At 49.2% G+C, this 14,870-nt stretch overlaps 1 protein-coding gene across 1 annotated transcript in view; it reads right to left on the bottom strand.

Moving 5' to 3' along the window:
• LOC119218918 (collagen alpha-1(XIV) chain-like) overlaps positions 1-14,870 on the bottom strand; it is a 45,305-nt gene that overhangs the window by 15,200 nt on the left and 15,235 nt on the right. Inside the window, exons 6-20 of the mRNA XM_037473707.2 lie at positions 12,925-13,083; positions 12,702-12,821; positions 11,786-11,950; positions 11,525-11,686; positions 10,692-10,861; positions 10,382-10,508; positions 9,653-9,798; positions 7,878-8,007; positions 6,331-6,470; positions 6,135-6,261; positions 5,877-6,016; positions 5,506-5,638; positions 5,360-5,404; positions 4,894-5,039; positions 1,540-1,669 (exon numbers count right to left, since the gene is read on the bottom strand). Of these exons, the coding sequence (XP_037329604.2) occupies positions 1,540-1,669; positions 4,894-5,039; positions 5,360-5,404; positions 5,506-5,638; positions 5,877-6,016; positions 6,135-6,261; positions 6,331-6,470; positions 7,878-8,007; positions 9,653-9,798; positions 10,382-10,508; positions 10,692-10,861; positions 11,525-11,686; positions 11,786-11,950; positions 12,702-12,821; positions 12,925-13,083 (2,040 nt within the window). The remainder of the gene's footprint in view (positions 1-1,539; positions 1,670-4,893; positions 5,040-5,359; positions 5,405-5,505; positions 5,639-5,876; positions 6,017-6,134; positions 6,262-6,330; positions 6,471-7,877; positions 8,008-9,652; positions 9,799-10,381; positions 10,509-10,691; positions 10,862-11,524; positions 11,687-11,785; positions 11,951-12,701; positions 12,822-12,924; positions 13,084-14,870) is intronic.

Raw genomic sequence — 14,870 nt, 5'->3', positions numbered from 1 at the left:
CCCCACCAATCCAGAACCAATCCAGAACCGTTCAGAAGCAACACCCCCCCCCCCACGATAACATTCCTCCCACTGGGTCCTCAGCACTTCAGGAACCACAAGCTGGAGGTCTCTTTTTAGGTTCTCAACAATCCGCTGCATGTTGGTTCTAGTTCAACATACTTAGCTCAGTTTAATGACCTCAGAGGTTTAATGAGAACCTTCTCCATTGGGCATGAGCTCATCTTCTGTTTTTCTCTAAACTCTCCATTCTATTTTTAAAAGCTAGACGACCTTTAGCTCGAGCCCGCGGGGGTCTTTGATGGCTTCGTCGCTTTAGACCTCCACATTACATCTCCCTCCCCTCTGAGGGATGAAAGTCATCTGCTCCGATGGGTACCCCCCCCCCGTGATGATTCACACGATGTGCTCTCGTCTTTCTCTGACCTCTCTACACTCTGTCATCCTCTCTGCATTGCCCCCCCGCCTCTCTGAGCCCCATCCCTGAGTGGATCACACTCTCAGATTACTATTCTGCCTCCTCTGTCCCATTATCCATCTTCAGTTTGAGGCTAAAAACCCAATCATGCTCTCCATCCCCCCCCCCCCCCCCTCCGGTTCAACTCCCGAGATTATACCGGCTCTCTCTGTCACATCATCTATCTTGGCTGTAAAAAACCCAATCACACCCCCCCCCCCTGCATTCCCAGACGCTCCACCCGGGGCGATCATCTCATCCCTCACCCGCTAACGGGAGCCATTCATCATCAGCGGGGTGCCAGAGCCCCCCCCTTACTAAAACATCGTTAGCATGCACTAATGTGTGTAATGCTGAAAGACGGATGGAGGTCCGGCGTCTTTCTAGAGCGGAGGAGCCCCCCCCCCCCCCACACAGGGGTGGTGTGAGATTTAAAGCCCTTCCTGGCGCAGGTTCTGCTCCCAACAGACGTTTAATCGTCAGAAGGAGGAACCTCATTCCCACGTTCAGCACTTTCATCTGAAAATGTTTGCTAATTCTATTCAGATTTACTCTTTGATTTTTTTCTCCTGATTAAACCAAATGAATAATGAAAGATGTTAAATCATCACACCCCCCCCCCTCCCTCCCTCCCCCCCCTTGATTCTGCAGGGGTTGTTACTTTCTAATAGAAATAAATAGTTTAATCCTCTTCATTCCATGCTGAGGAGACCCCCCCCCCCCCGCTTGCAACATTTTGTTCAGCAAACGAGGCTCCCTGAAGAAGATGAAGAGCTAACAAGTTTCTGCTCTGTGTGAATTCTAGTTGTTTCTTCCAGGGAAACAAGTGGGTTTAGTTTGATGCAGCTGGGAGGAAGTCGACCTGAACTCGAACCACCACAGCAGAGGACTCTGGTTAAGAGACATTTATCTCCCTCAGGGAGGGGGTGGAGACCAAAACCTGAGCCACGAGAGAGAGAAAACCTCCCATTCATCATTCTGAATGAATGAATGACTCCTTTTGAACTGATGGTCAACGCACCAAAGAACAAACGAGTCATTGCAGGTGGGAGAGTTGAAACAGTAGCTGAAACAAGACTCACGTGTTCGTCCCGTGCGCACCGCCGGCGGTCCGTCTCCGTCTGGGTAAACGGGCGTGACGGAGATCTGGTACTCGGTATCCGACAGCAGGGGCTGCAGAACCAGGCTGTTCTGACCCGCGGAGGCCATCCTCTGGAGAACAAACACATTCAAAGTGGGGATGAACAGTCGGGCGACGCTTTGAAGACCAAAGACTCCTGCGTGGGGTCGCCATCAGGACGCCATCAGGTCGCCATCAGGTCGCCATCAGGTCGCCATCAGGACGCCATCAGGACACCATCAGGTCGCCGTCAGGTCGCCGTCAGGTCGCCGTCAGGTCGCCTCTCAGCTGGCCGATTGATCCGGAGCCTCAAAGGACCTTCAAGAGCAGCAGGTTCACTGAGAGGGTTCTGGGATAGATGTATATATGACTTGTGTGTGCATCAACCTTTTCCTAAACCTGTGAAGACCGAGTTTTATTTTGAAAAGACCGAATGACATAATGACTTTTCATACCTTACAAACTGTTGTGTTAGGATACATGCTGAATTGTCCTTTGGGGACTGAAATATCTCCGTAATGAGCGTATCTCTGTCTTAGATTTGATCCTGATGCCCTTTGAGTTTCTTTCTCCCCTCACAGTCCTCTCTGATTGGTTCCCGGGTCGGAGGATCGACGCTTTAACTGTTTGGGTCACGGCTTCCATCGTGGTCGTCACCTGGTCCCTGGAGAACCGATCCGTCCAGTCAAAGCTAATCTGCTTCTTCTTGTCTCTCTTCATCCCTTTTTTCTTTTAGCTCTACTTCCCCCTGTACTTTTTATCAATGATACTTAATCACCCACAATGCATCTTTCTTTCTCTCTAGGTGGGATGGATTTTTTTGTACTTATTTTACCTCGGGTCTGGCCTGACCCAGTCCACAACCCCCCCCCCCCCCCCCCCCTCACGGGAAAAAGAGGTTGCGTTCCCTGACACACTGCAGGCCTTGAAAAATCAATTTCTGCCCCGAATGATGAAAAAGGCAGAAACTCGCTAAAACCGTCTCCCAGCGCCCCCCCCCCCCCCCCCTTCTTTTCACCTCCGCGGCTCGTAAAAGCAAAGACACTTTAATTTGCTATTTGTAGGATTCAAAAACCCAATCTAGTTTAGACAGAGGCCCAGAATATTAAGTTAGATCCTCGTGAGAGTCTTCTGGGGCTGCGATGCTGAAGGTGAACTGGTGGACCACAGGCTGAGGGGTGGGAGGATCTTAAAGTGACCACCGGGCCACTAGTAAGAAGCATGAGAATCACATGAAGAAGAGGAAACGAATTTAGAGAAACACAGCATGAAACATGCATCCTTTTATGAGACTATTTCAATCCAATCCATCACATATCCAAACAGGCCCCGTCCCCTCCAAGCGCTCCCAGTGGGACCCCCGGGGGCTTCCCAGTGGCACGCACGCACGGACATGTGCGCAAATATGTGCGCGCATGTGGTGCATAAGACCACTACTACTCCCCCCCACCACAAAGTTGTAAACCTAGGGGAAAACACTGAACTGGATCATGTTTGTTCATCCAATTAGCTGGCTTACACATGATCTTTGGTCTCTCTTTTACCTCCGTTTTTGGTCTCCACCCCCTCCTCTGGTCTCTTTAGCTGCTCAATGCTCCACTATGTCCAGTGTGTTCAGGGCAGTTTGTTTTTCTGTCATCAGAGGGGGGGTCAAAGGTCTTGAGGCCCGGGTTGTGGAATCTCTTTGAATATATCAACCACCTTTTTCCGTCTGCTTTTGAATGACCATGAAGTGGTTTCAACCGATTCCAGAGAAGAACTGCATAAAATCTCTTATTTAATCAAATTCTCTATAATTTGGTCTTCTTTGTCCTCAATGTGGTGACTTAGAAACAGTTTGAGACCAAAGAGGAAGCGAGATAACTTCCACCCAGAGAGAAATCGCATGTAGTGGAGTCATTTTCAAGATTAGATCGTTTTAACGCTTGTTGGCGGCTGCCGTTCCTCCCTCAGCCGACACAAACCACCGAGTGGAACTCGCTGTGATCCAAACCCGGCAGGAAGCTCTGCCCCCCCACAGAAGATAGACATCTAAATGGCAGCTATGGTGCTCAGGGTTACATCAGAGCCCACAGCTGTTCACACTTTTACAGGCTCCTTATTGTAGGGATGAAAAAGGCTGCTCTGGGACGGACTGGCCACACAAACACAAACACACACACACACTCACACACACACTCACACACACTCACACACACTCACACAAACACACACACACACACACACACACAAACACACACTCACACAAACACACACACACACACAAACACACACACACACTCACACACACTCACACACACTCACACAAACACACACACACACACACTCACACACACTCACACACACTCACACACACTCACACACACTCACACAAACACACACACACACACACACACACACAAACACACACTCACAAAACACACACTCAAACAAACACACACACACTCACACAAACACACACTCACACAAACACAAACACACACACACTCACACAAACACACACTCACACAAACACACACTCACACAAACACACACACACTCACAAAACACACACTCAAACACACACACTCACACAAACACACACTCACACACATAGAGGTATTCGACTGGCAGCACCTGCATCTGTGATGTCATACATTTCCACATAATGTGGTGGTTCATCTGAACAAAGTGAGCTTAAGCTTCGCCTCATTTTAAATAACCACGTTAGTGACCGTAGTAACACCATTTAAATCCATGACATGTCCTTTGCCCACATTTGAAAACAATTAATATTCTAATAGCGTGAAAACAAAACTGCGTCAGAGCTTTCAGATTCTCTATTCCACTTCCATCAGGTGTGAAAAAGCAGAAGAACCTTAGTGTTGTATATAAATGAAGAGCAGTGGATGGTAGGACTGCAGGAAGAACCACGATCAGCACAAGACACCTAAGAGGCTTATTTCTGCTTGAAGGCACTGATAAAGCGTCTGTGGCTGCGGCTCATTATTGAGAAATCTTGTAAAACATTTGAAGGTTGATCTCAGAGAAGATTCCTGACTAAATAAATCAACACCAACAAACACCAACACAACAATTTCATCCTGTTTCAAACGTGCCGGTTCTGTACCTCAGTCAAAGGACACGATTTGTGTGAAGTGGGAGGCAAACCGGACCGATATCTGTCAGTGTCTTAAATAGCATTTAAAACACTGATGAAGTCCATCAAACTGTTTCCATCAACATCCAAAGTGTCGTAGAGGTTATAAACGTTTGGTGAGTCTCCAGAAGAGCTCTAGAACGTGGAGCGGTTTGACCTAAAGGAGCTGAAGCCCACCTGCTCCTCCGCCCGGTCTCCCCTGGCGCTGACGTAGTTCAGCCGGTAGTGGCGGAGGTTCCTGGGGTCCATGGGCTGCCAGGACACCCGCAGGCTGAAGGTGGTCTCCTCGTCGACCCTCATGCTCCGGACCCCGTACCGAGGAGCTGGAGCATCAGTGCAAGAAAACAAGAACCGTTGGTTCATATGGGGTTCGGAGCGAAGTTCGGACCTTCGCGGTGGACAACGCGCCGCCGAGCTAAAGACGCCACCAAAGAGCGCCACCTTAAACCCTCGGGTTCACCTGAAAGTTGTCCATCATCTCTGTGCTTGTTTTACAGAGAGAAACCGATTCAAAATGCAAAGAACCACAATCACACATCGGACTCTAACTCCATCCTTCATGTTAACGTGCATTTACATATCTACTCATGTTTAAATGGACTTTTATGCAAAGCACGACGACAGGAAGGGGTGGACTCTTTACTTGCTGTGGTGGTGGTCGTCGTGGCGACGGTGGTTGTTCTCTCGACTGAAAACAAAAAAAAGCTAATGGAATTAAAGTGATTCATGGAAGCTGAAGGAATCAGTCATTGTGCTTCGTAGAAACAGGGCCGAGGAGGTTCTACGTACCGGTGGACTCGACCAGGACCACCTCCTCGCTCTCCGCCTCGTTGGCGTAGACGGCGCCGAGCACGACTTCGTACTGGGTGAGGGGGCGGAGCCCTCTGATCAGGTAGCTGTTGATGTTTCCGTTCACCAGAACCTGAGCCACAGACAGAATGATGCTCTTACATCCAATACGACCTTCTTCTTCTTCTCTGTTACACAGCTTCAGATATCTGGTGACTCCTCCTCCGCTAGCTCACCAACAACCAATCAAATGAGACCTTTCCTAGCTAGCTTTGTCTGGTTCGTCTAAATCCCTGCTGAGGTCGGACTCGACCTTCAGGGTCGCGAGGGAATAAACTAAACTGAAACTAAACACACACACACACACACACCTCTTGGCTCTCTCCTCCCTCCGAGGCCGTCCACGAGAGTCGGTACATCACCACGTCGGAGGCCGGGTGTTGCCATGACACCCTGAAGCTGTCGGTGGAGACGTCACTGCTCCTCAGGTCCTGCGGGTCGGGGACGGTCTCTGCAAACACAAACATGAGCTCACGAGTCCCGCCATCGATTATCTGCACGCCGCGACCACCCGAGACGCCCGGTGTTGCTTTCTTTGAGCCTCGAAGGTGAAACTAGGAGTACTGTACTCGTAGTGAAGCTGTCGGTGGCGGCCTCAGCTTGTCCCTCGTCATAGACGGCGAAGACCCCGACTGTGTACTCCGTCAGGGAGGTCAGGTTTCTTAGCAACCAGGTGGTCACACGGCCAACATCCACCTGCGGACAAAGGACCAATGAGGTGGTTTTCGTCCCTGAGGAATGGCGCCAGGGGGGAGACCTTCTCACCTCGTTGGTCTGGACTCCGCTGGTCTTGACGTACATGACGCGGTAGCCGTTGGCCTTCCCGGAGGCCGAGGCCCACGTCACCCGGCTGGAGCTGTGGTCCACGTCTGAGAAACGCAGGTTGGTCGCCGGGGTCAGCGGCACTGAGGCGGGGGGAGACGAGGCCGAGGGTGAATGTGCGCAGAGTTTGGATTCATGAAGTGGTTTCACACACACATTGGACCGAGGTCGCTGGAGTCCAGTGTTCTAATCACAAAGTGGGCCGTGCCTCCCTCTCTCTGTCATGGAGGTGCTGCAGAGGCCTGAAACCACCTTTTTAATTCAGTCAGGGAATCAGATTTACTCTCAGAAACGTTGGAATTACAGGTCTATTTTCCTTTAAGTCCTGATTGCACCCGGCGCCGGCTCACCTCAATTATGCTGCGGGTCAGAATAAAGACAAAGCTGCAGGGGGAGGGGGAGGAAGGGGGGGGGGACTCTGCTGCAGGTCACACCAGGGTCAGCCAGGCAGTCGGTAGAATGGGAAATTAAAAAGTTTAGAGATAGGCGAGTCTCAAAAGTTTAGAAAAACCCACTTTGTTAAAGCGACATTATTAAGTTATTTAAAAGCCATCGTCGACTCGCCTCACTTTGGCTAAAAGAGTAAACTGTAGAATCTACAAGAAGTGGAAGCAGCCGCTCATGGGAGAACTCCAGAGCCTCGACCTTCTGGATTGTAGAAGGTCGAGGCTCTGGAGTTGATGTGAGGAAACCACAGGACTTCATCATGGAATTAATAAAGAAAACAAAGAGTCTCGTGAGCTTTGAACTCTCTTCTTAATAGTATCTGTCTGTCTTCTTGTGAAGAATCATCAATGAGTTCCTCTTCATCCCAACAGTGACAGAAACGATGGATTATTGCTGAGGAGGAAATCGGGGGGTCTGATTTGACCCGGTTCCTGTCGGGCAGAAAGGAAACGAACAGGAACCCAAAAACTCACCGTCTGATTTTAGAAAAAAGCCCAAACTTTGATCCCAACGTCATGTGATGAATGAAATATGTGCCCAGAGATCTGAAGAGTCCGTCAGGAATTTAATCAAATTGGAAATTCTTCAAAGGTCCGTGAGGCTCATTGATGATGTCACAGCGATCTTCCTATTTACTGTGTGTGAGTTTGTTCTTCTATCTTTGTGAGGACTCCTCTTTTAAACATGGAGAATATTTTCCTTTTTTAGGCCCAACTCAGAATTCAGTACAGTCTTTCTTACACATTTTTAAAGCACATTATTTCAAGGACTTCATTTTAGAAACTAGGTGAAACAATAAGAACGGAACAGTCTTATTATTGTTAAACCAATATAATATAAATTCAGTTTATGCATCTCATATTGGGCCTAAACCTGAGTGATCATAGGATCATTTAAGGAATGTACTTGAGCTGTTTGTTGAAGGTACCACGAGGAACTGTCGCATCTGGACTAAAGCAAAACGCCTCATTGGTCCAGTGAACTGTCAATCACAGTAAGCCCGCCCTGAAGCACCCCCAGAAAATGATGGCATTAAGGCTCACACGTGGTCTGCTGGCTGGTCATGGGGTCGCTGGCCTCCTCTCCGTACAAAGCGTACACCGTCACCGTGTACTCCGTGGCCGGCGTCAGCCCTTCTAGCTCCACCTCGTTCACCGTGTCCTCCACCTTCACCTGCACGCACACACACACACACAATAACATTGTAATGACATTGTTGTCTCGTCATCCGTCTGCCACGTCGTCACAGTGAAAGTTCCTCCATCATCAAAAACAAAAACTCTTAGAAAAGCTTAAAAAAAGAAGGTAGTTCCTTATTAAAGTCTCTTTTTGACCCAGTTCCTCTTCAAGTGACAGAGGCCTCTCTTCTGGTTTCTCAGGTCTTCTTTGTGATTGAGAAGAGAAGTCAGAGCTTCATGTGTTCAAGGATCCTGATTTATTCCCTCAGTAAACATTGTAAACAGGAGTTTATGGTCTTCTTCAATGCAGCATGATGTTCATTTAGTGAATGATGGTCCATGTGGAGTCAAACAGACCATGAAGCAGGAGATGCTTTAGGGGGGGCTTACTGTGATTGACAGGTCAAGGCTTACTGTGATTGACAGGTCTCTACCAGAGACAAGGCGCCGCCCACTTCCTGCAAACTAATTACAGTCTGATTCCAGATCAGAGGTTCTTGTGTGTTTACAGCCGGATGATGAACTCCACTGAAACATCTGCTGAGACACAACGGCCACGAAGCCAGACTCCACCATCTTCCACCTGCTGCCAGACACACACACACACACACACACACAGACACACACACACACACAGAGCTGGCAGAGCGGAGACACTGACAAATGTTTGTCCATCTGCTCTTCTTGTCTGTTCCTCCCATGAATACCGTCATGCTGGATGAATGTGGTGCCAGATCCTCAGTCGGGCTTCACAGCGATCTGGGTGTTGACTGAAAACACGACGCCTGAAACCAGGAATCCGTGAGTCACTCGGAGCCTCAGTGTCAATAACAGTCAGTTTATTTACATCTGTCGCGGCTACGCTCCGTGGATCGTTGCTAATCACACTGATTATCTTTCTCGAATAAATAAAGCAGCGTGATGCCGCCGTTGCTGCCGGTGTTCAGAAAACAACGCACAACAAGACAGTTTGACCGACCCGGAAACCTCCCGAATCCAGCTAAAAGGATTCTGGGTCAGCGCAGCGTTTGAGCTGTGGACTTTAAATACGACGTGGACGGAGGCAGGTCAACCACAGTAAGGCATCCCCTGCTCTATGGTGGACACCTGTCAATCTGTGTGTAGTCCCGCCCTAAAGCATCCCTGCTCTATGGTAGATAACAAAGCTTGTGTCATGTTTTATAGTAACAGGTGTCGTTGGCTGAGGAGAAATCTCTCGTCTCAGAAGGTTCCGCCTCCAAGGCGCCGCCTCCTCGTCCCTCGGCTCTTCTGGTTGTCGGGGAAACGCCGCGTTTCTATGGACCAGATCTGCAGAATGAATCCAGTTGGTACTGGAGCCGCTGCATCCCGTCCAGGATGGCACATGCTTCTATTGTTTTCTGGCCGGAGGGAAAGTAGTGAATGTGGTAATGAGCTTCCTCCTCTTCCTCCTCTTCTTCCTCTTCCTCTTCTTCCTCGATGCTCACTTAACGCTCCTGATTCTGCAGCTTTTCACCTCTGATTCACGCTCTGGTTTTCTTTCCTCTGATCTCCCTCTGATTGGTCACTGGATTTAAGCCTGTTCCACCTTTTGTTATTTGACAATGATAAGAACCATTTGATCTGGGCCACACACACACACACACACACACAGCCCTCACCTCCTTCTCGTCTGCGGGTTCCCCCCCCGACAGGGGGGCGTAGAGGATCATGTACCCAGAAGCCCCGGCGGCGGCCTTCCAGCGGACCGTCATGGTGCTGTGAGAGATATCGAACAACTGCAGGTCGTTGACCATCGGCAGCGCCACTGCAGCAACACACACACACACACACACACACGCACACACACACTTTTTAATCAAAAGTTATTTTAATTACAGTTTTCTCGTAGCGTTATTTGTATTATTTTTTTATTGCTAATCGTCTTGTCCAGGTCTGCTTTTACTGAATCCATTTGTTATTTAAATATTAAATAATGATCAGAATCCTGCTGGAAATAAAGACTTGAATGCAGCCATCCTTTGCACTGCAGCATTAGCAGGCCGGACGAAGAGCATCGTGCTGCTTTGTCATTTATAATCAGACCTAAAATATTGAAAATAAAAAGGTTATTAAAGTTGAGGAAAAGAAGGAAACGTGTTTTAATTTATTCTCAGAGGAACGGAGCCGGTGGAGCAGCAGGATCCTCTTTAATCCCACTGAGGAGCAGTTTAACGCCAACGTAGATCCGATTATTATCAATAACTACCGGTGAGGCGCTACTGTTAGCTCGATGCTAAGGAGCTTCCCTCCCACTTCTGCTGCCTGAGCAGTGGGCGGAGCTCTGGGTACGAAGGTCGGGACACGGACGGCGTCTCTGGGAGTGTCCACAGAGGAAGAGGCGGACTCACGGGTGGTGGCGCTCCCTCTCAGCGCCTCGCTGGCCGAGCTCCGGTACACGGCGAAGACGGCCAACTGGTACTCCGTCAGTGAGTTGAGGTAGCTGAGCTCCACGGCGTTCTCCGCCCCCTGCACCACCTGATGGAGACAGAACACAGTGTGAGCAGATAAATCCTCTGGGGCTTCATTAAAAGGCCTTCTGTCCCCCCCATCCTCCACTGAGGGGACATCAGGGGCGTGTCTTGGAGGACGAGACACGACTCCAGTAAAGGTTTCATGTGACATTACTGATGGAGGTTTAATATCTAATAATCCTTGTACCTTTTCTTCCGGCCGCCCCCCGCTGGCCGGGTAGTACACCACCCGGTACTTCTCCACCCGGCCCGGTGCGTGCGTCCACGTCACCCGGAAGCTGCGAGCCGTGATGTCAGAGGTTACCAGGTCGCGGGGCGGAGCCATGGCAACGGGCGGGGGGGCCGGGTTCCCCCCCACTGGAGGAAAGAGAAGAAAGTTTTATTTATTTTATTTTGAGGCTCCGCCCTTAAACCCCGCCCCTCAACATGAATAATGGATCACAAGCTGGAACCACTGCTGCGCATTGCTTGATATTTATTTCAAATGAGTGAGTGAGTGAGAGAGTGAGTGAGAGAGAGTGAGTGAGTGAGAGAAAGTGAGTGAGTGAGTGAGTGAGTGAGAGTGAGAGAGTGAGTGAGTGAGAGAGAGAGAGAGTGAGAGAGTGAGTGAGTGAGTGAGTGAGAGAGAGAGAGAGTGAGAGAGTAAGTGAGTGAGTGAGTGAGAGAGTGAGTGAGAGAGAGTGAGTGAGTGAGAGAAAGTGAGTGAGTGAGTGAGTGAGTGAGAGTGAGAGAGTGAGTGAGTGAGAGAGAGAGAGAGTGAGAGAGTGAGTGAGTGAGTGAGTGAGAGAGAGAGAGAGTGAGAGAGTAAGTGAGTGAGTGAGTGAGAGAGAGAGTGAGTGAGTGAGAGAGAGAGTGAGAGAGTGAGTGAGTGAGTGAGTGAGAGAGAGAGTGAGAGAGTGAGTGAGTGAGTGAGTGAGAGAGTGAGAGAGTGAGTGAGAGAGTGAGTGAGTGAGAGAGTGAGAGAGTGAGTGAGTGAGTGAGAGAGTGAGAGAGTGAGTGAGTGAGAGAGTGAGGTCAGACCTTTGATCTGCTCGTCCAGCTGCTCCACCCGCTCACACACCGTCTTGGTGAGACTCTCCACGATGTCGCTCATCACGCTGAAGTCGGCCACGTTGTACACGTGGGTTTCCTCGGGGGGGGACGCGATGGCCTTCAGCTCGTTTTCATCTGCGTTTTTCACACCTGGGGAGGATGGGGGGGTTAAATATCTCCAGAACTGGCCTTTGGACAGTTTGGGCATCATTAAGTTCTAATCTAATCTAATTCACGGTGAAAATGTACCGATGGCGAACAGTTCGATGCCGGCCTCCCTGAGGCTGCGTGCCGGAGGGATGACGTCATCCTGGGACTTCCCGTCCGTGATGAGAATCCCGATCTTGGGAACGCCGGGCCTGGACCCGGACTCGGGTTTAAAGCTGGTCTCCAGGATGAAGGTGAGAGCCAGACCTGGAGACCACAGAGAACTGATTATGAAGAGATGGAAAAACAAGGCAGAGAAACTAGAGACTTTCCACAAGAGAAGCTCATTTAAAAGCTTTGTGATTGCTTCTTTACAAAGTGTTGCCTTCAGTGGGGATAAAAAAACGCCCCTTATTTCATCTTCTGATTATCATCTTTTGGGATCCTTTGATTATTTATTGAATATTTTTTTCTGAAAACCTATTATCACAGCACTTCCCTCCAAAGACTTTTTTTTATTTTCCTAGGATTTTTGAAAATACAGAATACAGTGACAGAAAAGTCACTGCTTTCCTTTATTTTATTATTCTTCCAGTTATTATTATTTTGGTTCTGTTTTCCTTAGAATTTTGTGTCAAAATATAATAATAATAATAATAAAAAGAAAAGATAGATGGCAAACATGTCCCTTCCTTGCTTTTAATCATGATCTCTTGAATTGTTATATTTTTGAATTCTTTGAATATGCTGTTGAATATTTCTTTGAATATTCAACTTTGACAACCAATCATCAATCATCAATATCAATAAAAGATGTTTTTTGTGATTTCAGGTGAATTGAAACCACAATGACTTCACCTCTAAAAGTAATACATTCAAACAGCATAATAGGAACACATCAGCTGTAACAATTGTTGAACACGCTGGTGTTCACCTTGGATTTGACCCCCCCCCCCTCGTGGACAAACTCCAGTCACAAACATCTGGACCTGCAGCTGAACCCAAAGAGCCGCTCTACCTGTCAGCGTGTTCCCTCCTTTGTACGGCAGGTTCTTCACCGCATCGATCACAGCCTCTTTGGTGGTGTGAGTGTTGAGGTGCCACTCGATCCGCGGGTCTCCGCTGTACTGAGCCAGGCCTGCACACACACACACACACACACACACACAAATAGTTGTGGGCCCGGTCCTGTTGACGCTACACGAGAAGCTTTAAACAGCGAGGATTCAAAAGGTCCTCACCTATCCTGGTCTTGTCGAACTCCACCGAGAAGGCCCTGACCAGGTTCTCCAGGAAGGTCCTGACGAGCCGGAAGTTGATGCGCCCGATGCTCCAGGAGCCGTCCACCAGGATGACGATATCCGATATGGCCACAGTCTTGCACATGAACTCGTCCTCCCCTAGAGCCAAAGACACAGAACCACAGATGAAGTTTTTTCAGTGGTCCCCTTAGATGTCTCCTTGTGGTCCCCTTAGATGTGCCCTCAAAGGTCCCCTTAAATGGTCCCTCAGTGGTCCCTTTAGATGTCCCCTCGTGGTCCCTTATGCCATAGAGCTCTAGCTCCACAAAGTAGGGCAGTGTGTCGCGCTGCTACAGAGTGTTTCATTAATTGCATATCAGCTCAACGTGGTGTAGTTAAACCCTGGAGGAGCTGCAGGTGCTTCCATCCAGCAGATGTAAATACCCTTAAGTGTCAAAAACAACAAGAGACGTCAAAGAAATGAAGATCAAGAAAACAGAACTTGGATTGGCGGGATTTTAACCTCCTCCGCCTCCAGAGGCATCAGAGAAGGTCTCGTTCAGGTTGCAGCAAGTTTTTGCATCTCAGGAGGCAGAGAGTGCAACGCGTGTGTATGTGCGTTTGCTTGTGTGCGTGTCCGTGTGTGTGTGTGTGTGTGTGGAGCATTCTTTAGCTCCATTCACCACTGACAGGACCTAGAAGTGTCTGTTTCTACAAGTCTGTACAGTGTCGGAATTTCGTCGCTCCTCTCTGGGGCCTCAAAGAGCCTCCTGACAGTGAGCGTGCGGACGGCGTGCTGATGTTTGTCGATCTGCTCGGCACTGCGGCAACAGGAAGATGTTTGGTTTGTGCACAGTCGGCATGTTGGGGCGTAAGAGAGCGGCATTTTTACGGAGTAAAAGCGTCTCTTTGGTCTCTCAGAAGAGGACAAAGCAGCAGCTTTAAACACAATGAATCAAAGTCGACAACTTAACTGACAAAATGTTTGATTCTCCTCTGAGCTCCTCCCTCAGCAGCTCAACCAGAGTCTTTTCTCACATCAGATCTTGTCAGGAAGGAGAAGAGAAACACGCATGCACCAATCCACATCAATGGGATGGATGTTGAGCGTGTCTCCAGCTTCAAGTTCCTGGGGATCCACATCTCGGAGGGTTAGGGTTAACCTAACCCAACGCATCACAGGAACTCCACTTCCACCCATTGAGGAAGTCCAGAGGAAAACGCTGTCTGCGTTGAGCTCGCAGCGTTCTCAAGGACGCCTCCCACCTGCCCTCAGGCAGGCGCTTCAGGTGCTTCCGGACAAGCACCAGCAGACTGCGCCACGTCAACTACAACACCACGTCAACTACAACGCCACGTCAACTACAACACCACGTCAACTACATCACCACGTCAACTACAACACCACGTCAACTACAACGCCACGTCAACTACAACGCCACGTCAACTACAACACCACGTCAACTACATCACCACGTCAACTACAACACCACGTCAACTACATTGCCACGTCAACTACAACACCACGTCAACTACAACGCCACGTCAACTACAACGCCACGTCAACTACAACGCCACGTCAACTACAACGCCACGTCAACTACAACGCCACGTCAACTACAACGCCACGTCAACTACAACGCCACGTCAACTACAACGCCACGTCAACTACAACGCCACGTCAACTACAACGCCACGTCAACTACAACGCCACGTCAACTACAACGCCACGTCAACTACAACGCCACGTCAACTACAACGCCACGTCAACTACAACGCCACGTCAACTACAACACCACGTCAACTACATCACCACGTCAACTACAACGCCACGTCAACTACAACGCCACGTCAACTACAACACCACGTCAACTACAACGCCACATCAACTACAACGCCACGTCAACTACAACGCCACGTCTACTACATCGCCACGTCAACTACAA

The sequence above is a fragment of the Pungitius pungitius genome, chromosome 17 (genome assembly GCF_949316345.1).
Source record: "Pungitius pungitius chromosome 17, fPunPun2.1, whole genome shotgun sequence".
NCBI lineage: Eukaryota > Metazoa > Chordata > Actinopteri > Perciformes > Gasterosteidae > Pungitius > Pungitius pungitius.
This window is presented reverse-complemented; position numbering and strand designations above follow the sequence as displayed.